Source organism: Phycodurus eques, chromosome 21 (genome assembly GCF_024500275.1).
Source record: "Phycodurus eques isolate BA_2022a chromosome 21, UOR_Pequ_1.1, whole genome shotgun sequence".
Taxonomy (NCBI): Eukaryota; Metazoa; Chordata; class Actinopteri; order Syngnathiformes; family Syngnathidae; genus Phycodurus; species Phycodurus eques.
The window spans coordinates 9,343,374-9,365,104 of record NC_084545.1 but is presented as its reverse complement, the minus strand read 5'-3'; the positions used below and the strand labels follow the sequence as shown (position 1 = coordinate 9,365,104).

The 21,731-nt window shown below is 39.7% G+C and overlaps 2 protein-coding genes across 4 annotated transcripts; both read right to left on the bottom strand.

The window, feature by feature from the left end:
• Positions 1 to 1,030: 1,030 nt before the first annotated feature.
• LOC133396361 (copine-3-like) lies at positions 1,031 to 11,102 on the bottom strand. Of its 3 annotated transcripts, XM_061666145.1 has the most exons (16): positions 11,009 to 11,102; positions 9,289 to 9,461; positions 8,402 to 8,581; positions 8,246 to 8,320; positions 7,538 to 7,609; positions 7,387 to 7,464; positions 7,208 to 7,297; positions 5,447 to 5,545; positions 5,236 to 5,319; positions 5,065 to 5,124; positions 3,956 to 4,089; positions 3,396 to 3,450; positions 2,877 to 2,928; positions 2,665 to 2,798; positions 1,766 to 1,999; positions 1,033 to 1,449 (listed from the first exon to the last, which is right to left on the bottom strand). In XM_061666145.1, exons 2-16 carry the CDS (start codon positions 9,442 to 9,444, stop codon positions 1,342 to 1,344), a joined length of 1,611 nt encoding a protein of 536 aa, XP_061522129.1. In that variant the 5' UTR covers positions 9,445 to 9,461; positions 11,009 to 11,102; the 3' UTR covers positions 1,033 to 1,341. The 3 variants fall into 3 exon arrangements, with proteins under 3 accessions (XP_061522130.1, XP_061522129.1, XP_061522131.1); XM_061666146.1 differs by lacking the exon at positions 2,877 to 2,928 and having other exon boundaries at positions 1,031 to 1,449; positions 2,665 to 2,769; XM_061666147.1 differs by lacking the exon at positions 7,208 to 7,297 and having other exon boundaries at positions 1,034 to 1,449.
• Positions 11,103 to 14,575: 3,473 nt separating this feature from the next.
• Positions 14,576 to 21,078, bottom strand: LOC133396362 (uncharacterized). Its single transcript, XM_061666148.1, has 9 exons — positions 20,748 to 21,078; positions 20,352 to 20,411; positions 19,343 to 19,407; positions 19,180 to 19,254; positions 17,622 to 17,775; positions 16,786 to 16,885; positions 16,038 to 16,145; positions 15,877 to 15,925; positions 14,576 to 15,181 (listed from the first exon to the last, which is right to left on the bottom strand). Exons 1-7 carry the CDS (start codon positions 20,913 to 20,915, stop codon positions 16,096 to 16,098), a joined length of 672 nt encoding a protein of 223 aa, XP_061522132.1. The 5' UTR covers positions 20,916 to 21,078; the 3' UTR covers positions 14,576 to 15,181; positions 15,877 to 15,925; positions 16,038 to 16,095.
• Between the last annotated feature and the right edge of the window lie 653 nt (positions 21,079 to 21,731).

The window sequence follows — 21,731 nt, the reverse complement described above, 5'->3', positions numbered from 1 at the left end:
AACTGTTACTCATCGTTTACTATGAAAGGTGGGAGTAGGTCAAATATTTGCAAGTAAGTCACAAGTCTCACATACGTCGGCTTGAAGTCTTACCTTCAGGTTTCAAGCAAGTCCCTGTTACTGTGGGAAGAAATCAAGCAGGCCATTATGGGTTAAGCAAATGAAAAGTCATGCAGCTCTGTTGCAACATATGTTCGCACATTAGCCACTTTGCGCTCAGTAGCTATAGCTGTACTTGACTCATTGTAATGTCTGTTATTACAGTCGATATTCTGCACATCCCTGTTCAAATGTCAGGTTTGTGTGACAAACATGAGACCAAGATCATTCATTTCAAAAACGTTTTCCACCATTAGCTTCATTTATAAGCTGCCCAACCTAAAAAGAAGACATTTTTGAAGAGATGAAGAACAAATTGATATAATGGGGTTGCACCACTGTGCACACACTCTCATAACTGGGTTTGTGGCTGTGTTCAGAACGAACCATTCAAACTCATGTTAAATCACAGTCAGCACATGATTTAAAGGGCCTCTGATTAACCCCAAATAAATCTCAGATGTTCTAGTAGGCTTGTCCTGACCATAATAAAATCTCACAAACACATGCACGAAAATTTTAATTGTCAGATTAAACCAAGCTTGACATTTTTGATTATAATTCCAAAAGGTATGTTTGGCACAAACACAACAGTGCTCATCACAAAAAGAACACCATGACAACAGTGAAGCATGGCATTGCCATTTTTTTTTTTTTAAAGGAAGGAATTATAAACACTCTGAAATAGCATTCGGTGATGGCACAAAATCTTCAGGCTTGTGCCACTAAGCAAAAAACAAAACATTTAAATTTGCAATTGATGTCCCACCATTGTGGGAGTATTTCGTAGTGTGATATGCCATAGAAAACATTTATTCTGAAATGAAACTCAAGGTTTTCGAACAAATCTGGTGGGGTTTAGTTGTTTATGTTGAGGACTGTATTTTATCTTGATATAATAACAAAAAGCACATTTTTATTGAAGGGTTTTATTTATTTTAATATTGTGATGGTGAAAGTGACTTTTCTTTGTTTTATCGACAACATTATGTGACATAAATATAAATACATTTGGTTAATAATTTCACTTACCTCTACTTCACATGCAACAACACAGCACTAATGTCTAATAAAAAACATGTCTCCGGTGAGAAGTTTGTTTTTATTAAGAACAAATGAATTCTTTGAAACAACAAAGTAGCGACAATAGGCTAAAATGGACACAAGGTTGATGGAGATGCAGATGAATAATTTTATACTAGGCATTTGGGCTCATTTTCGGCCACCATTCTCAGATCACCTTTACTGGCCGTATACATTCGGAGGTTTCAACTTGTAAGAATTAAAGAAGGATGGCACTTGCTCAGGCAGCTCTGCCAGGACACTGTGTGTAAGCCCCACACTGTTTCCCTGCAATGACAAATTACAAAAATAATAGCAACATTGAATGACTTTATTTAGACCATCAATGGATATGAGTGTCAGTTGGGTCACACTGAACAAACTCAAGCCTCAATTGTAGTGGACCCTCAAAAGTCAATCACAATGCCTTAGGGGACGCTACTTGGAAACAATTTACCTAAAGAAATAATAATCTGTTCCTGGGAACAACTGTTAAATAACCACATTTACATAACTACAACATGTATTAACTGGACAGACGATGTTTTAACAATTTAACATTCATGTATGATGATGCTGGAGTGTTATGCAGGTTGCTACTTACATGGAACTGTCTGAAAGGCACAAACTGGACTATGTCCCGTGCAGCGGCTTCACCGCTGGGCGAAAGCAGCGGTTTGTCATCACTGTCCAGGAACTCCATTTCGCTGAAGTCTGCGCCACCGACACCCACTATGATGATTGACATAGGCAGGCGAGAGGCCTCGACGATAGCCGTGCGTGTCAAGTCCATGTCTGTGATCACGCCATCTGTGATGATGAGCAGCACAAAGTATTGCTGCAAGCAGAGAGTGGAAAAACAAAAACATTTCAGACTACCAGTGATGGAACATTGTTAAACATTGCGAACATGAATGTTGGTCCTGCTCAGGGAAAAGCATGCATATCCAAAATATATCAATGTTCTTTGTTTCCACGTAAAAAAATAGAGAGAGATCAATGTTTCTAACTGGTCAAGTCAGTGATGGTGTGGTGCAAGGTTGTCCAAAACCTTTTTTATCAGTTCGCCCAAAAAGTTACAACAAAAAGTTAAAATGTTGAAAGATAGCACACTTTAATTGAAACGATAAATAAAATTTTTATAAGTTTCAATTTGAATGAGAAGAGAGATCAGTTTTTGTTTCTATTTTTGAAAAGTTGAACGTTTCAAGACATCTCACACTAATACTAATTGTTTTTCTCTGACTAATAGCACCAAGTTGAGATTTACAGTTTTGCAACTTAGCATATGTTGACCTATAGCATATTGAATTGTTTTCAGCATGTTTCGTACAGTTACCACAAGATGACGTGGGCCCCTGGGAAATCCATCAGGGAGATCCGTGGTGAGCCCACTTAGAAACAATGTATAGTAATGGGAGTGTGAACAGTTGTCTGTCTCTATATATGCCTTAGTTTTCAATTGACTGTTTGAACACTTTCTAACAAAGGAACTATACTTACTGCAGCTTTATTCTGGTAGAGACCTTGTCTGGCGAAGCAGGCTACATGGTTGATAATTGGGGAGAAGTTGGTTGGACCCCAGAGCTTCAGTTGGGGCAGACACTGCTGATAGGCACACACCACACCTTCAATGCCTGCAATCAAATGCACTCACCACTAGGAACAGCACCGAGGTAGATTAATATTTTTTTAAACCAACGGGTTTTTCTTACCATCACAGAATGGATTAGATGGATTAAAGTTGATAGGGAAATCATGGGAAACCTGTGTGCATAAAACAATTAGCTAAATAAGTTTGTTACAGCACGTCTAGGTTAAAAACACAAACAATTCATATGGAGAACCAACATCAAATTGTCACTCTCATTGCTTACAGACATAACCAAAACTGCACCCATAACCATGAATACCTCTCAGGTTCTCACTAGGCTGTCCACTCAGATGCTAAAACAACAACAAAAACTCCCAAATACATCTATGAGAACAATTTAGCTTACCATGTAATGCAAGCTGAATTTTGGAATTCCAACATTGTATTTAAAACCCCAATCATTTACCTGATTGTAATGTATTCTTGTTTTGGCTCATAACATCTCACAATATGAGTGAAATGTTAAAATACTCAAATTTGGGATGTATGAAATGGATCTCTCATGTAAATACACATTTTGTTTTTACAGATATTTTAGCCTGGATATATCGCCGTGTCTTCCTGGATCATTTTTCAATACCTTCCAAGCTGGTGGAATCTGGGCTCCAAACCCAAAAACTGGAAACTTCTTGTTACTAAAGAGATATGGATACAAAAAGAATAAATGAAGATAAAGAACACTATTCATTCAACAGTGAAAATAACAGAATAAAGAATGTGTGAGCTCTTCCGGGTGTTTACACTCACTTGGCTCTGTTTCTACATTGCCAAAGGTATTGGCAGTGGTGCTGCTTTTGTGTTACACTACCTTTGCTGCATCAGTTTTCATGTTTGAAATTAAACATTGTATAATGAGAAGATTTTATTACTTTCTTTATCATTACCCAAATACCAAAAATCTTCGGAAGGGTCAACATTATAATTATGGACATTTTTTGGGATTGGGAATAATTTTCCAACAAACGTCTTTAAAATGTAGATCATGCTTATTGTCATTTTTTCCATTCTATATAAAACAAGCAATTTTTAAAAATGCTGAAGAAGCAAAGGTAATGAAACAATATTTTTGTCACTACCAAAACTACAAGAATAAGGCTTCACTGGTGTTGGAAATATACAATAGAGCAGAGTTCAGTGTACCTGTCATAGTCCTGGATGACACTGCCCACTGCCCAGATTGCTGACAGGTATTCATTATAGCCCTCAGGGTTGATATAGTGGAGGGAATTGGGTGATTTGGGATCGCCATTAGAACCAGTGAAGTCAATGGCAATCTGGACCAAGTACCCAAAACAGGAAGGTTCAAGACATTCAGTGAGAGAGTTGTAAATATATTTAACATAATATCTTTCACATTTTGCTGCCAAGGACAGTATAAGTCTTGGGAAACACATCTTTATCAATTAAAATAATTGATCAGTTACCCCTGAATTGTAATTTTTGTGTTCCATAATGACTGTGCCCCAGTGCACAATGCAAGGTCCATAAATGCATGGTTGGAAGACTTTGTTCTGGAAAATTTTGACTTACTGAACCCAAGCATAACAAACATCTTTGGGATGAACTACAACAAGGCAACAGATAGTGAGCCAGTTCCCCCCCCCCCCCCCATCTACATTGTTATACAGTAGCTGCAAGGGGGCCTACTTCAATTAAAATGAATTCAAATTTTTACACTATTGTCTGCAGCCAGGTCAGCATTGCAAATGAGAATATGTTCTCAAGTATCTTACCTGGATAAATAAAGGTTTAATAAATTAAAAAGTATATCCATCCATCCATTTTCTGAGCTGTTTCTCCTCACTAGGGTCGCGGGCGTGCTGGAGCCTATCCCAGCTATCATCGGGTAGGAGGCGGGGTACACCTTGAACTGGTTGCCAGCCAATCGCAGGGCACATACAAACAAACAACCATTCGCACTCACATTCACACCTACGGGCAATTTAGAGTTGTCAATTAACCTACGACGCCTGTTTTTGGGATGTGGGAGGAAACCAGAGTGCCCGGAGAAAACCCACGCTTGAACCCCGGTCCTCAGAACTGTGAGGCAGACGCTCTAACCAGTCGGTCACCGTGCCGCCTAAAAAAAAGTAGACGTACTGTATATTCTTCAATTTTCAGTTCCTGGAGGTTTAAAGCACTGGTGTCCAATACTTCTGACCATAAAATGTACCTTTTTAAATTAGAATAGAAACACACACCAACACTTATTGGCGAAAATGTAAATTTTTGTTAATTTTGGAGCTCACAGTGAAGTTAAGTTGGCAGCCTCCCATGATGTAATCCAGGAAGGTGTATTCCTTCTCGACCTGGAGGGAGTTAAGATAAGTGCATAAATCTTATTATTGTATTATAATGCAGTTGAATTCAGTAAGAACATGAAGTGTGCTGCACTTGTCAAAGGTTAGCACATCACATACCTGACAGCTCTTAATGTAAATGACCCCAGAGTTTTTATAGTCTTTCTTCTTCAGCTTTTTTGGGTTAATGCACCCAAATTCAACCTGTCGTGAGGACACGAGTCATATGTATGAATTACAGACTACAAAGCAAAAGCAAAAAAAAAAAAAAAAAAAAAAAACAGCAGACGAGAACAGTATAACAACGTGAAGGAAGGTAAACAGTTCTTACAGGGGAGACGTGTGTTGCAGTTTGCATCTCGGCAAGGGTGGTTTTAAAACTTCCAATGAGACGGTGAGAGCCATTGACATGATGGTCATAACAGTCAACCTGAGCACAAAAACACATTTCTTGACGCAAAGACCAGTCAGAAAATGTCAAAAGGTTTTGAATTAAAATAAAACAGTATGTATCATGAAACAATGTTTGGTTTTTTTCATGACATGAAAGCTGACGTTTAATATATTTATGCCAAAAAGCACTTTTTAAATACCATTAAAAAAAAAAAAATACATCCCTGAAAGTCACGGAAAAATACAGTAAATAATCAGTTAACTGTTCAGAAACATTTTGAACCTTCCTAAGTGAATGATGACCACCATTAATAAATATACAGCAAAAAATATCTATAGCACACATGGCTGATCCTGGTCTCAATAAATGAAATATTCCAGTTGAATCCTTATTGATTGTGGAGTGTATATGGGGTCCTCGGTTTATGAAGAAGTCCAGTTCTGTGGTGGTGATGTAACTGACATTTGTATATGTCACAAAATTACTAATGAAGGAGCAAAATCATAGTCACAGTTTAAAAAAGAGAGATATGAAAAACTCTTCTAGGCCATAAATATACAATAATCCAAAGAAAAACAAAGTATGTCGATAAATGAATGTGTCATATTGTGCAGCATGAAGTAACTACCACTGACCTGAACTGAAAATGATGACACAACTTGTGTTTGGGGTGGCACCGCCAGACATTCTCAAAAATGTTTAGTAGTTTTTTATACAATTGCCTTAATAATAAAAATCAAGTGGCGTTCTGAATGATCAGAGGGCTGACTTGGAGCCAGTCACAGGAAGGAGTCATTCCATACCACCAATCACAAAACTACTTTCAACTGTGCATTTCTGTGCATGTGAGTCATTTCAGTGCACTATGACAATAAGTGCTGGCCCCTCCCAGAGCAGTTTTCCAAGTGTGCTATCACAAGTTTTAAATGCAATGCTACGCAGGATGGACACATATATCCAATTGCCACCCACTTGGGACAAGTTAATTCAAATGAAACATGGCTTTGATGTAGTTGCTGGCTTCCCCAAAATTATCCAAGCTATTATTTTATTTTCTGTAACTCAGCGATATGTTCTTTTGCCTCTACCACTAACACTTGCAATTCCATCGCTTCAAACCTAATTTTGCACCTCAGGTCCTCTCACAAATGTTCCATGACGAAAACCATCAAAGCTCCCTAGAGCGCAAATACCTCTTTTACACAACATTCCCCACAACTTTTACGCTTGTTGTTAACAGCGTGCGCAAGTGAACGTGAAGTTTAGTGCCCGCTAGCTTAGTAAATCAGTCCCTAAGTGTTCAACTGGTCAAACAGCAGTCAAAAGTCAAACACAAACATTGTAAATGCAATACAAAAACAAAAAGTTGAGGGAAGGAAAAATTTAAAAAGGCAGACCTTAATGTGATGACGCCATGAATTGTGCAAACACACGCACATCTCTTATCCAGCCGGGCTCCAAGTACCCTCTTGTATTAAGTGTGGGAGAGTTGTAAGATGAAGAGAAAATGCAATCACCAGATGACTTATTAGTATCATTAGTAGGTTGCAGTAGCGTGACATTTCAAACAAGCAGAAGCATAAAATTCATACATCACAGCATTCTTCTGGGGTGGTGGATGTAAAAAAAAAAAGGGGGCATGTTAATAGGCTTGCAACTAAAACACGCATCAAATTTAAATAGAATGAAACATTTAACCTTTATAGTTCTCTCAACATCTCCTCCACAGAGAGATCGCAAAAAGATGCGGAAGGGTCTCCATGTAGGGTTGAGGTTGTTGTGTATAACCTATGTCAAAACGAATCCAAAGACCAAATGATATTTCAAAAGGAATAAAAAAATGTGTAAGTGCAGTGGGTGGCCTGGGACATGAGTACCTCCGTCCTGTGAGCCAGCTGCCATCCAGTGTCTGTCTGCTTGTAGAACTCCAGAAAAGGGTCGGACCACCAAAAAAACTGAGAAACCAGATCATACAAAAGCCTCGATGCCATCTTATGCCAAATATATATTTAAGATGATTCTTCGTACCTTTTTGTCGAGCCTGCGGGCAGACACCTCAAAATTTGCTACCCGGGTGTCTGATATTTCCTCAGCACTTATCTAGAAAAATAAGTTTTTTTTAATGCAGTTGTAATGTCCTTGCGAAACTAACGTGTATATAATTGACATAATATCCTTAATATGTCTCTGACTTCCTATTCCAGTCAAGAGGCACTACACTACAAGCCCACTTGTAGTTGGCTGTTCAAATGACATCGTGGGCGTAGCCAGCATATGCTCAATTTTCTAGTGGCTTATGGGACAAAAATGAAAAATGTTTGCCCTTCCAATTTCCCTTTGTTGTTCTTTTTCAAATTCTGCCTACCAACAAAATGTAGGTTGATTGCGAATAGGGAAAGGGGTGGGAATAGAGCACACAATCCAGCTGTGTTAACCAGTAACTAAAAAGAGGGCGATTGGACAAAACTTCAGTGTCAATTAATCAATTATTACATTTTAATAATTATGTTTAATGGGATGGGTGTATGACTCTGAACCTACCATAGCTTAAGTCATACCATTGCTCTTCTTTATGCTGCAAACTAGTCAAGAATGAATCAACAGCTCCTCCACTCGTGACAGGCTGACCGCCAACTTGCGCACCACATTTTTAATCCAATGCCCTGGTGTATTATCTGATACAACAGTAAGAAATCCAGTGAACTCATCACTGTTAGGTACACCATAAACACTTACTGTAATTGTACCACGACCTGCAAGTCTTCCATTCGTCAACATTAAAGGTCGAGTCATCTGCTTGTTGGAAACAATCTGGACACAAGAAGAGCAGCAACGAATAAAGGTCAAAGGTTGGAGGAATTGCATTATTGTCGTTAAATTTAAAAGGCTCACCTGGCCTAGAGTGCATTCAAGCTCCCCAAGAAAATCATCATCTTCCAGGTCATATGTGTTGTTGTCGATGTCATAGACGCAAAACTTGACCCTCTGCACAGTCTCGAAATAATAGTCGATGACAAACTTCTTTGCAAACTTTGGATTCAAGCAGTTCAGGATCATCTCTGTGCGCCCTAACTGATTTACCAACATAAGCAAACCTGTTAGACAATGGTGTCTGATGTGTAAAAAGGAATTGCACACATATACAGTACTTACAAAAAGGTTGGGAATATTCACTAACCTTTACAAGTAGAATTTATTTGACCTTCTATAAACGTTTAAATGTACGTCTAAACTGTTCAACATTTCAGTGTTTTTTGAACAACTTTCTGTCCTCTAACAAGGACATGAACAGCAAAATTCACAACAGGTGTTATTCCATGAATCGACCATTAAATTGAAATTCAAACAGGCCTCTTTGTTATGCTGCTCACATTTTGACATGAGACCAAGACAACATATAGCAATTGATCAACAGCGCAAGATGTTCTAAGAGGGAAATGACCGCTGACTTTAGAGTGTCATAGAGTGACATCAGCAGGTTGCAATTCAGATACAGAGGAAGAGTGACAGAAAGCCATGGAAGTGGACATCCTTGAAAATTTGTATGGATTAAAAACCTGCGGTGAAAGTTGTGTTGTGTTATGAACAGCAAGTTGTGCAAAAATTACTGAAACGAACAATTGGACAATTAAAGGTTTAGAGAAGGTCAAATGACGTTCACCTGCAAAGGTTATAGTGCGTTTAGGTTCATCCTCAAACTTCACCTAAAAGCCCAATATCCCTAACTTTTTGTATGTATTGTGGTAGTAATAGTAGTTTTGTGTAGGTACACTTCAAACCTCGTGCCACTGTGAGCCAGAGGCGTTGATATAGAGCGCGCACAGAGGGTCGGACTTCGAGAAGACGTCCATGTCCATGAGGTTCTCGCAGGAGATGGTCAGCTCCACCCTGCTGGGCCAATAGGAGGTCCCAGTCGGGACGCCACCGGAAGCCATGGCAGCTGGTTGATAAACTTAGGAATGCAACACATAAAGTAAGCCATAGAGAGTGACATTTGGAACTACTTCATCCATCCATCCATTTTCTGAGCCACTTCTCCTCACTCGGGTCGCGGGCGTGCTGGAGCCCATCCCAGCTATCATCGGGCAGGACGCGGGGTAGGCCCCGAACTGGTCGCCAGCCAATCGCAGGGCACGTACAAACAAACAACCATTTGCACTCACAGTCACACCTACAGGCAATTTAGAGTCTCCAATTAATGCGTGTTTTTGGGATGTGGGAGGAAACCGGAGTGCCCGGAGAAAACCCACGCAGGCATGGGGAGAACATGCAAACTCCACACAGGCGGGGCCGGGGATCGAACCCCTCACCTCAGAACTGTGAGGCGGACGCTTTAACCAGTTGGCCACCGTGCCGCCTTGGAACTACTTATACTGTATTTTTCTTTGTACGAAGGGTCCTCGGTTCACAATGAAGTTTCCGTTCCTACGGCTGAATTTGCACACGAGTCGGAAAACAGTCCAACAACGGTCTATCATTAATCTAGGCTAATGCAGTAGTTAAGTAAAAATTACAGTAAAAACATTGTAAGCAAAACACTTCTTGGCCATTAATCTAAAACAATTAAATGAGAAAGAGTAAGTAGTGGTAACTTATTGTGACATCTTGTGCCGCGTGGCGACATATTCTTAAATCGCTGCGCAAATTAGTTCATTGTGTACTATTTTTAAACTTCGTAAACCGAGACCGCCTAGATTTCCTGCTTCTTGACAACATTTCAGACCTGTAAGATTTCAAAGATATGGAAACCTGTCTGAGCATTTATTCAGTACCCTTTATATCCAGTTTAAGTTTATCCATGTGCTTGTACATGCGCTCTTTGTCCTCACTAATAAGACAATTCAGCACACTAGTAGTACAACAGTGTCTTACTAGTACTGTTTTTCCACTACTCCCTTCCAATGCTGTATGACACTAGTAGAACAATATGTCACTACTGAAGTAAAAACTGTGGACTACCACATCTGCGCACTACTAGTAACACAAGTGAAGCACTAGATTTTAACTAGTAACCCTATATAATGTCACTACTAGTACGCAGTTGTCAACTAGTTCAGTTTTGCCATACAGGAACATGAAAAGGTGTCATACGAGTGAAGAAAAAGCGTGTACTAGTACTAATTGAGTAAAAGCTTCAACAGCTTTCTATGAAGCTGAAGGTCCATGAACTAGAACGCAGACGGCGCACTAGCAGAATGACTGTCTCACTAGTAACGTTTTTTTCCACTACTGCCTTACACTACAGTATGAAATGTCTGCATACTAGTAGGATAACTATGCCACAGACTTAAGTATACATTCGGAGTTAAATTAGTCCAGTATCATTATTGCCAACATATATGTCAACTTTAGGGTTAACGTTAAATGGCACTTCGACGAAGACTGCTGAGTAGGTGTGGCCATGTCTCACCAAACCTGTCAAGCCCACAGTCCCTCGAGTCAGGACATCAACAAATTAGTATCAAGAAGTTCATCGCTTATTTCCTGATCTAAAATTACCTGTCGGCTTGTTCAGAAAACTAGTGCCGTCTTAATGCTAACGCTGGGCTCTATATGACAAGCAGCGAGTGGGCGGGACCGTCACTCGGCGCTGTGCATTTAAGATGTTTATCCTCCCATTAAACGTGTAATAATTATGTCAATTAGTGTTAGTGCAGTGTGTATTACTCTCAAGTTTTGTTTGCCAGTGTCACAGTGACAGAACCCACTGAAAATATTCAGTTTGAACTAAGTAACGTCATGACGGAACCAATGGGACTATGTTTCATATCGGTTGGATTTCGGAAGCGCACTACTTCCCCGTGGTGAGTTCACTGACAACACTGATTACGTTACCAGCAGTAGTAATTAGGTAAGAAAGAAAGTAGGTACATTTGATTTATATAGCACGTTTCACAAAGGACTCACAAAATGTTTCACATAGTTAAAATAGTCATACATATATAATAATAATAATTTAACAAGACAATAAAATGACACCAAATCCACCAAGTATGGAGGATCCTAAACACTGAGGGGCACTGTGGCCATTAGAATTTTGTCCTGAAATCATACATTGAACAAGGGTCAGTGAAAGGACAAGAGAACACTCGTGATGTGGCTGAACCTATGGGATCTAGACTATGTAGTCTAGTCAAGATGTGAAGAGGCAAAGGCAGGAATGATAAAATTCTAGTTCAGGGAGATCACATGGACCTAAGTTTAGAAATATTTTTGAGGTGGAAAAAAGCAGGAATGGGTTCGTTTTCATTTGTTCATCAGATAGGTTCCCCTCAGAGTAATTAAAACCCTCAAGAGGGGAACCTATCTGGGGGTTGTTATGTGTTGTTAACCTCAGAGGGTTGTTATGTGTTGTTATGTGACCATGTAAATGTTTTATCGCCATAGTATTAGCTTCATAGTATTAAACATACACAACAAATTGATAGAAAACTCATTCTGAAATCAGATGTCAAGAATAGTTTGTTCAACTATAGTTCAAGTTACTGGAAAGAGGGTTTTAATTACAAACAAATGCTTAAAATATGTCAACCAAATTTTTATTTTTTTTTAACCTAAGACAATTTTAAATTTTGGTTGGGATTTTAGCACAAATTTCTATTCTCTATTTCTTTACGCAAATTTCTGGATTCTAATATTTACAGAAGGGTTTTCCCAAATCATGTGCCGGGAACAGAATAGTATAATTGGGTCACTGTGTTGGTTGCAATTGCGATACTATTTTATACAGTATATAGGGTCATTGTTGTAGCTATACATTAACATATTCTGGGTAAGTTTGGGGGTTTTGGTACTGGGTGGAGTCTGATTTGGAACTAAAAGCTTAGGAAACCCTGATCTACGTCTGTTTTAAGGAAGGTGGGGACAGTTGCAATAATACATGTGCAGCACAGGTCATTACACAGAATTTCAATTTGATGCTCAGTTAATCGCCTAACCCTGACATATGGGAAATGACCAAAATAATGACATCATGGATACAAGAGCGTGAAATAGTTTTGGGGCGGCCTGTCAGTTCGGTCATCGAGAAGGAGCAAGAGTGGGCTGACTATGTAGTCTGAGAATTAGAATTTGACTAGGTTTATTCCACCCGTTCATCCCTCGTTAGATAGCAGCATAAATGAGTGTGCAGTATATATATAGTATACCAACACATATACAGAAAATAGATCAACTATACATACTCCAAAATGGTAAAACACGCATTTAAATTAATTTTACCCATTCATCAATCGCAGCACAAATGAGTATATACATAGTATACCAAGACAAATATATTGTATACAAATTGATTAATTATACAGAAAGTCTGTTATGACAGGAAGCTTCAAGGAAACAAGTTTTGATTGTGGTTGTAGTTGCCACAATAGAAGGGGTGGAAATACAGCAGATTGTCATCACTATTTTCCACATTAAGCATACGTTAATTTGATACAAAAATACATATTTATGTCATTATATTTATATTACCATAAAACTGCATCACCATGTGTACATTTAAAATGGTCATGCAGATTTATGCTTCAGAACGTGTATATATGAGGAACATCCATCCATCCATCCATCCATTTTCGGAGCCGCTTCTCCTCACTAGGGTCGCAGGCGTGCTGGAGCCTATCCCAGCTGTCATCGGGCAGGAGGCGGGGTACACCCTGAACTGGTTGCCAGCCAATCGCAGGGCACATACAAACAACCAGTCACAGTCACACCTACGGGCAATTTAGTGTCTCCAATTAATGCATGTTTTTGGGATGTGGGAGGAAACCGGAGTGCCCGGAGAAAACCCACGCAGACACGGGGAGAACATGTAAACTCCACACAGGCGGGACTGGGGATTGAACCCGGGTCCTCAGATCTGTGAGGCTGACGCTCTAAGCAGTCGGCCACCGTGCCGCCTATGAGGAACATAAATCTACATATTTCAGTTAAAAGCTTGATTTAGACATGTAAATCAATCTTTCCACGAAAAATGGCCTTTTGTTAGCGCAATACATGTCATTGTCTTAAAAAAAAAAAAAAAAAAAAAAAAAAAACTGTTGTTTGAGGTCTGAACTGCGTTGCTGTGCCGTTTTGCACTCTGAAGCAAAATATGCCAAGTGGCGAGTACCGGAGCAGCTAATTGTTAAAAGCACTAACTAAGTTATAAAATGTTTAATTGGTCATTTAGATGCACTGTAAAGACTGTACAACCACACGATACTTCGCAATATTTATATCTCCCCCACCCCCTGGCCCCAGGATTCATTGGTTGAAACATGCATAAACTGAGAAGCTAGAAGTCATGCTTTTTTTTTTTTCTAAAAAGAAAAATCAAGCACTAGACAATCTAATCTATTCTAATATTGAAATAGTAGTACCCACTTTGGGGTAACAGACAGGCTGCATAGTCTGCTTGTTATTGAAGAAAAATCATATTTCTAAAATGACATTCCAGAAAGAGTACCAGTATGCAGAACAATCGTTTGTGCTTAACCTGTGGTGTGTGAATTCAGATATCGGAAGAGGTTTAACTTGGAAAAGAGTTCCTTTAGGTTCCAGCACAAAAGAAAACCTATCATAATGGGAGATTCTCAGACTGAGGATCCTCCAGCAGGAGAACACCAATATACTAGAACTGTAGCTCATCACCAAAACTGAGACACTGGAGGAGGTCTCCATCTCTTGACTGTGTTGCAACTGATATGGTCTCAACATGTGGCAGTGGCACAGAGAGCTTTTCCTTACTCAGAGACTGAATGGACACTGCTTTCTGACTCTGACTTCTGGTGGAAGTCCCAAAATCCCCTGATGGTACTTGGATCTCTGTGTCTTGACTTAGTAGTTTGGAGGAATTTATTGTATGATTATGCACAGTGAGAGGATTGAACACTTGTGTTATTTTCTGACTCTGTAGGGTAGGCGGCATTTGGTTCTTTTCCTTCACGCTTTCCTTCAGTGTAGTGGAGGAGGGTGTCTCAAGATGTCCCTGTGGTACTTGATTCGCCACCTCTTGTTTTACAGTCCCTTCCACCAATGTCAGGGAGTGTGCAATGAAGCCTGGTTGCATCTCTCCCTTAAGATGCCCTCTCTCAGCAATGGAAGATGTTGTCTCAAGGTGCTCCAGTGCTAATTGGATCGGTTTATTCGGAGGCTTAGAGGGGCCTGCTGTTACTGTGTGACCCTGCACAGCCAGGTCCAAATGAGTCTCTACCTTTAGATTCCCTGTCAGCGCAGGACCTTCAAACAACTTGATGATTAGCTGCTGTGATTCCCCTAAACTCATAGGCTTTGTGTACTCCTCAGCCTCTGTATGTAACGGGAGCCCTTGAGGCTCAAAATGCTCCAGTAACAATTGGAACCCATCTTCAACACTCTGAAGCTCAATCTGAGAAGCAGGCGAAAGTAGCATACAATCTAGGAGATTCAGTGTGTGGTCATTCTCAAGCGTTTCTCCCTGAGTCTGTGCATCTGGAGTAATTGAAAGTTCATTTTTGACACACGGCATCTGCGTGAATTTCTTTTCCTCAATTAGTGCTTCCACAGACTCTTCTGACTCGAGTGCAGAAGGAGGCTGGGAGTTGTAATGCATTGTTTCTGAAGAAGAGTCCAATTCTTCATATACCATTATGTCTTTCTGTACTGTTGAAAGGCACATACTATTGGTGTGAGGACCTTCAGTATCTGGTGTATCTTCTGCAAAGAAAACAAGCGAAAAACAAGTTTTTTTACCTATTCAAACTGGCAGCAACACTGACTAAAACAAGAATGGCTATAGTCAGTAGTGTGCAGACCTTCAACAATCTTAAATAAAGCAAAATGGTAATTCCTGCCCCAACTGAGCAGTTTGTAAAATACTATATGCAAGAGAAAGCAGGAGTAGGAAACCACCGAGTATTTAAGATGCTCACATTTGACATAACAATCATCGGTTAAGCTTCAGTTATCTTTCGCGAATGGCTGGACTTGGTAGCTGGAGAGACAGTAGATTCAACTAAATTGTCTGAGGCGCATACATTTCTTAAAGGACATACTGCATGGGTGAACGAATCACACAACAACAATAGGATAGCCAACCAGTCACCCACCAAGTCTCAAATATGAAAAACTGGACAATACAGGACAGGAGCTACAACCAAACCCCATCCCACACAGACGGGTCATTAGAGTCTAAATATTGAAAGATCCCTTGAAGAGGTCATTTACAACCTAATGTGGATTTAATAGCAACAAAGTTGGGTAGGCAAGCAAGTTATTACCTAAGCAGCTCAGAAAAGCATTAACAAAAACAACAGAGGTACAAAGCAACAAAATCTATCAAAATTCTGCCCAACTCAATGGTGTTTCAACTATGTGGTGGGCATATTTTTGTTGATTTGACAGTGACGTACTTGAAACACTGGCGTGAACTTTACTTTTCCGCCGCTTCCTGCGTTTCCCCTACAAAAAAAAAAAAGAAAATCCTATTGTGCTCTCATTTGATAGCCAACAGTCAAAATAAAAATTTTATTCACTTAATTATGTGAGCTGCAGACGATCAAGTTAAACTCACATAGTTTTCACAGGTGGACCAGCGAGGATACAGCTGAGCATGTCGTCGTTTCTGAGCATCAGCTTCTTCGTAATATTTGTCCCTGTCTGCCTGCGGTAGCAACTTCCACTGTGAAAACACACAAGCACGTACAGTGTTACCAAACTTGAAATACACAAATTCAGTGACGTGTTGTAAAAAAAAAAAAAAAATAAAAAAAAAAAAAAAAAAAAAAATGTTATTCGAAAAGGAGTAGATGATAAGTAAAAGTAGTTCAAGAGAACGTTCTTTTATACCTCAATGCAGCCTGGTGGAACAAGTGAGTTCATGAAATACAAAGTGCAATTTTCCTGTTGTTAAAAGATATTTTCTAGGTGTCTTCGCTTGAAAGTTCCTTTTGAATAATGTCATTTGACTGAAATCCCCCCCCCCCCCCCCCAAACGTCTTAAGACAGCATTTTTACAAAGAAAAGGTGATGCAGAAAAAAACTGTCCCCAATGTTTGCAATCTTAAAGTTGGATTATTTTAACTGTCTATTGACAAACTGCTGCAAGAGTCTCAGTACTGACTTCCGCTGGTCTAGTTTGCTGCTGATCAAGTGCTGACTAGAACTCGGAGAGTATCAAATTTCTCCTGTATTAGCTTCTTTCCATTGTCTCCCTGTAAAAAAATATGCAATGTAATTGAATTTAATCTTTTCTCAGCACGTAATACTTATGCTCTTTCACGTTAGCACCCTACAAGACTGGTTGCAGAGTTTATGCTTACTTGGAGTTCCTAGAATCTTTAAAGTATAATCCTTCAGATATTGGGCTCCTGTCCTTTGGAACCATCTTGTAGTTTCTGTCCAGGATCCAGAACATCTGCTCTAGATTCAAGATGAAGATGAAAAGTTGGGCCTGAGTCAGGCTTGCTCTGAATCATTCATTCATTCATTCATCTTCCGTACCGCTTATCCTCACTAGAGTCGCGGGTGCTCTGAATCAGCCTCCAGTTATTTTACCAGTCTTGACCACTGGCGCAGAGGGGATCGCCTGCTGTTTATATATCCTATCATTTTAAGGGGTTACGTTTCCATTGGAGACAACATTTCCAACTGTGTAACTGATGTACTCGTTGTACTTTTATTCTGGGCATATTGCTTTTGTGTGGGGTATCAGTAGCTCAGTGTGACAGGACTTGGCTTTGGGATTGGTGTTGTTGGACGTCTACTGCCAAAAATTTGTAAATTTTGACTGGTTGCTCGAGAGACGGCAGTTTGCTTCTTGAGCATGTCCATCCGGTGGCATTTGTGTGTACTTCTGGCGTAGCTGTGTGTTGTCCCAGCCTATAAATCTCCCTTATGCTGTTTCTTTCTCAACCCAACAGCTCAAGGCAAATGGACACCCCCATACTAAATCTCATTCCACACAATTTCTGGTAAATGGGAGTTTTTCCTTGCGAGTGTCAAGTGCTCACTCATGCCATTTGTTGAGTCTCCTTAAAGATATAAAGAGTCCAGTCCTAAAGCTGCCTCTGAAATGCCTTGAGTGTAACTGTTGGCGTAATGTAAATTACGTTGACTGCACTGTTTCCTGAGCTTCCTCCTATGGTACATAACCTACCATTTTTCCAAGGGCCACATGAACAGATGCACTGTCTCTCTTTTCCAATTGCATGGTGACCACTTCTCTGTACTTATTTGCGAACAACATAAAGGCATTTGGTGGCTTCTTTATGTATGGCCGCTCCCGCACGTGTTCAGTCTTCCTCGTATTACTGAAATTAAAGGCACAAAAAGGCATCTTTTAGGGAACCATTTCAGTTTATGGTATCTTCTAAGTTTTAAAGGAGAAAGAAATTGTGGCAGCAATCTGAACTTTGACTTATCTAAAAGTCTGCACAACCCTACACAACCTTTTGTGATAAAAAATGAGACCAAGATAAATAATTTCAAATACAACTGATTTTGTAAAGTAAGTAAAAATAACTAAGTTAATGTGGTTGCGGTTAGTGTGGAAACATCTTGTAACTGTGGATGTGTGTTTTAGAATTTACCAATCACATTCAAGTTCGTGTGAAATGAAAGTCAGCACACACCTGTTACCATTTAAAGTGCCTCTGATTAACCGCAAATAGGGTTGAGATGTTCAAGTCAGTTTTTCCTGATATTTTTGTAGTCACATCATACAGCACAAACCATGGTCTCCAGGGAGCTTCCACGGCATCAGAGGGGTCTCGTTGTTCAAAGGAATTAGTCAGGAAAAGGTTACAAAATAATTCTCAAGGCATTAAATATATCATGGAAAACAGTGAAGACAGTCATTGACAGGTGGAATACATATGTCACAACAGTGACATTACCAAGAACTGGATGTCCCTCCAAAATTTATGAAAAGACGAGAGGAAAACTGGACAGAGAGGCTTCCAAGAGGCAGACAGCGACATTGAAGGAACTGCAGAAATTTCGGGCAAGCACTGGCTGTTTAGTACATGTGACAACAATCTCGCTCTGTGCTAGGGAGTAGGGTGGCAAGACGGAAGCCTTATCTTACAAAGATAAACATCCAACCAAGCCAGGTTACATGTCACATAAACACTTGAAATCGAAGCAAAGCTTGCGCAAAAATGTGTCAGATGAAACCAAGGTTGAACTTTTTGTTCATAGTTCCAAAAAGTACAGTATACTAGGCGCAAACACAACACTGCTCATCACCAAAAGAACGACATACCTACAGTGAAGCATGGTGATGGCAGCATCATGCTTTGGAGATGTTTTTCTTCAGTTGGACCTGGGGCCTTCGTCAAGGTGGAGAGAATTATGAAGAGTTACAAATATCAGTCAGTGTTAGCAAAAAACCTTCTGCTAGAAAGCAAAATAAAAATGTCGGGAAAGGCCTTGAGAAGGTCTGAACCTTAAAAGGTGTTAATCAGAGGTACTGTACAGGGTGGCAGGTGTGTGCTGTCAATTCTGAGCACAGCCATCACCCCAGCTATAAGAGGGTGTGTACATTTGTGCAACCACATTGTCTACGTTGTTTCTTTGGGGGGGTTGTACAGGTCAAATTAATTGCAAGATTTGGGGGAAATTATTGTCAAAAAACATGCCATTTGAAATGTGCTGTGTATACTTTTTATATCCACTGTTTGCTATATCTATAGAATCTGTTGAACATGTCTTACATTGTTGTGAAGAGGTTTTGGGGAGGAGCTGCAGACATCAAAGGATGTACCTGCTCAAACAAAATTTCTCCATTCCTATACATAGATTTGAAATGGAAAGTTTGTGTGACGACGTGAACAGAATATGATTATTTCACCAGTAGTTTATAAGGGTTTAACTCACATAAATCCAACAGGTACCATCTGAGGGGCCCCAGGTGTCATCATCATCCCTGATGGCGCCCTCATCTGAAACACACAGAGGCTTAACCGCTGGCATTTTGAACATGATGATTCATTTAACTTTTTATTTATAAACATGCATTGCAAACACTAAAGGAATGAAAAATCTACAATACACGGTAAATATTAGGTGTCACAATCGGTCATCAAATTAATCAACAACTGTACTTTGCTAATCGATTGTTTGGAGCCATTGACTTAAAATTATCCAAATCCTCTGATTTCAGCCTCTCAGTAGGAAACATTCTGTTTTCTGTTGTCCTTCAAGAAATCTGACTGATTATCTTTTGTGTTTAATCAAAATAAGACGTTGGCAAACATCTGATTTTACTTTTGAAAACAATGATCAACATTTTCCCCCGTTTTCTGATGTTATGGATCAAAAGGCAGTTTACTCTATTATGGAAATATTTGTTATTTGCAGCCGTAGTGTAAATAACCTGTAATTGACTTGTAGTTGAACCTGAAGCAGCCTCAGAAGTGTACATCAAAATAGTAGCGCTTGGCATTAATCAGCACCCAAGAAGCAGCTCATTTTCCAAAAGGTTGGTGCATGGGTTCATCATCACTGCCTCTCATCTGATATTGCATCATTATTTGGTTTAGTTTAATAATTAAACAATACCAAATAACTATAATCGGTTAAGAGTAATTGGCAAAAAATGATTCTGCAATAACTTTTATGCAAAATACATTTTTATCTGATTATTCAATAAATCGAAATGATCAATTGAATAATTTGATCTAAAAATATTCGATAGTGACAGCCCCAGTAAATATGGTGATTCTGACAAATACTGAAACATCATGTACTGCCTGTCTGAAATGGCATAGGAAGAAGTTAAAGTTGATTTATATCCTTCCCCATTAACTAAGATAATTACTCAAGAAGTGCAATCCGAAACACATATACACTACAATATACAGGAACGGTAACTGCAGAATCCTACCATTTGTTGAGGATGTGGGCCGAGGATGTTTTGCACAGGCCATTGATGCGACAGTTGTTGCTGTTCAAAGGCAGGGGAAAATTAACAAGTGCAAAATTCTGAGTTCTACGTTAGTGAGCATACCTTATCTGAAAAGGTAAAACATACGTGTCTTTCCAAAACTATTGGGTATGAGATAAAAAGCTTGCAAAACCATAAAAAGTGAAAAAGCAGAGAACTAGGATGCTTCTTGCACAGACCCAGAGATTTCCCCCCGATTACAATACCAAGGGGCAAAGGGGTTTTGGTGCCATGTACATTTAATTTCATGATGATTCAATTATTAGCTTTTGAAAGACATTGAACTGACATACGGGAAATCAGTGATCTTTTCCCACCAATTTGGTACTCACTTACCTGATTATGATTATGAAAGCTATTGAGGTGTACCGGTGGTCTGATTTGCTGTTGTACATTGTACATGTTGGGGCCCGTCATCATTGCAGCTGGCTGTGAAAAACGAGATCCCACAGGGAAAGTGGGTAGCATTGGCCTAGGATGGCATTCCGGCCTGATCGGATGCATTTTGATTCAAATCCAGTAGCAACTACAGATCTTGATCAGAGATTGTCATTTATCAATTAGATAAAATATTGTTTGGGTCTTGCAAGTAGTAACTCTGCTAAGAACGATCATTTTTGGAATTCTATATTTAGTACAAATAAGTAGCTATTAGTTTCAACGTAAGAGTTGGTATAGAAATGGATGGGTGGATTATGTAACATCATTTCTGACACCAGTGATGAATCCCTGTCAACATGATGTACCAGTGACATTTCAAGGACAACACAAACAACTTAGAGCTATTACATATGTCAAAGCATTTAAAAAAGACATGGTGTGCTAAACCAATAAATTTTAATTCTTTACAGGTTGCCCCTCTGACAGCCACCATGGAACTCACGGTCAATGCTGACACACAAACAGGCACCCCAGCAATGCTCCTCAAATACTGTCATCTCAAACCACCTTTACCACATTAAAACCTGATCTCGACTTGATCAAACTCAACTCCTCCCCTTTCGCGAGGACATCTTCACCGTCGAACATGCAGTCATCCTCACCCACCTCGATCCCTTGGCCTCATTATGTTCACCACGCTCACCGAAACATCTTTCTTTTCCATCCTCAAAAATAATGACTTCAACACATCCCTCACCACTGCTTTACCACATATGCATGCCTTCATTCTCTTTGGACTCCTGTCTACAACTCATGGCCCTATAACACAAAACTCAGCTGCCTTCACCCACTCCAGAGAGACCACATCACCTCAGAAAACTGCACTGCCCCCCCCCCCCCCCATCCTGCACCATATTAAATGTAAACTCCTGCTCTACA

Excerpts from the sequence above, each read along its gene's own strand:
- LOC133396361 (XM_061666145.1), bottom strand. The coding sequence starts at position 9,444 with ATGGCTTCCGGTGGCGTCCCGACTGGGACCTCCTATTGGCCCAGCAGG. Across the intron at positions 5,546-7,207 it reads ATGTTGAGAGAACTATAAAG|GTTGACTGTTATGACCATCA; the intron begins GTTAAATGTTTC and ends TTTTGTGCTCAG. Across the intron at positions 5,125-5,235 it reads TTTACATTAAGAGCTGTCAG|GTCGAGAAGGAATACACCTT; the intron begins GTATGTGATGTG and ends AACTCCCTCCAG.
- LOC133396362 (XM_061666148.1), bottom strand. The coding sequence starts at position 20,915 with ATGCATCCGATCAGGCCGGAATGCCATCCTAGGCCAATGCTACCCACT. Across the intron at positions 19,408-20,351 it reads GCCCACATCCTCAACAAATG|ATGAGGGCGCCATCAGGGAT; the intron begins GTAGGATTCTGC and ends TGTGTGTTTCAG. Across the intron at positions 17,776-19,179 it reads CAAAACCTCTTCACAACAAT|TAATACGAGGAAGACTGAAC; the intron begins GTAAGACATGTT and ends CTTTAATTTCAG.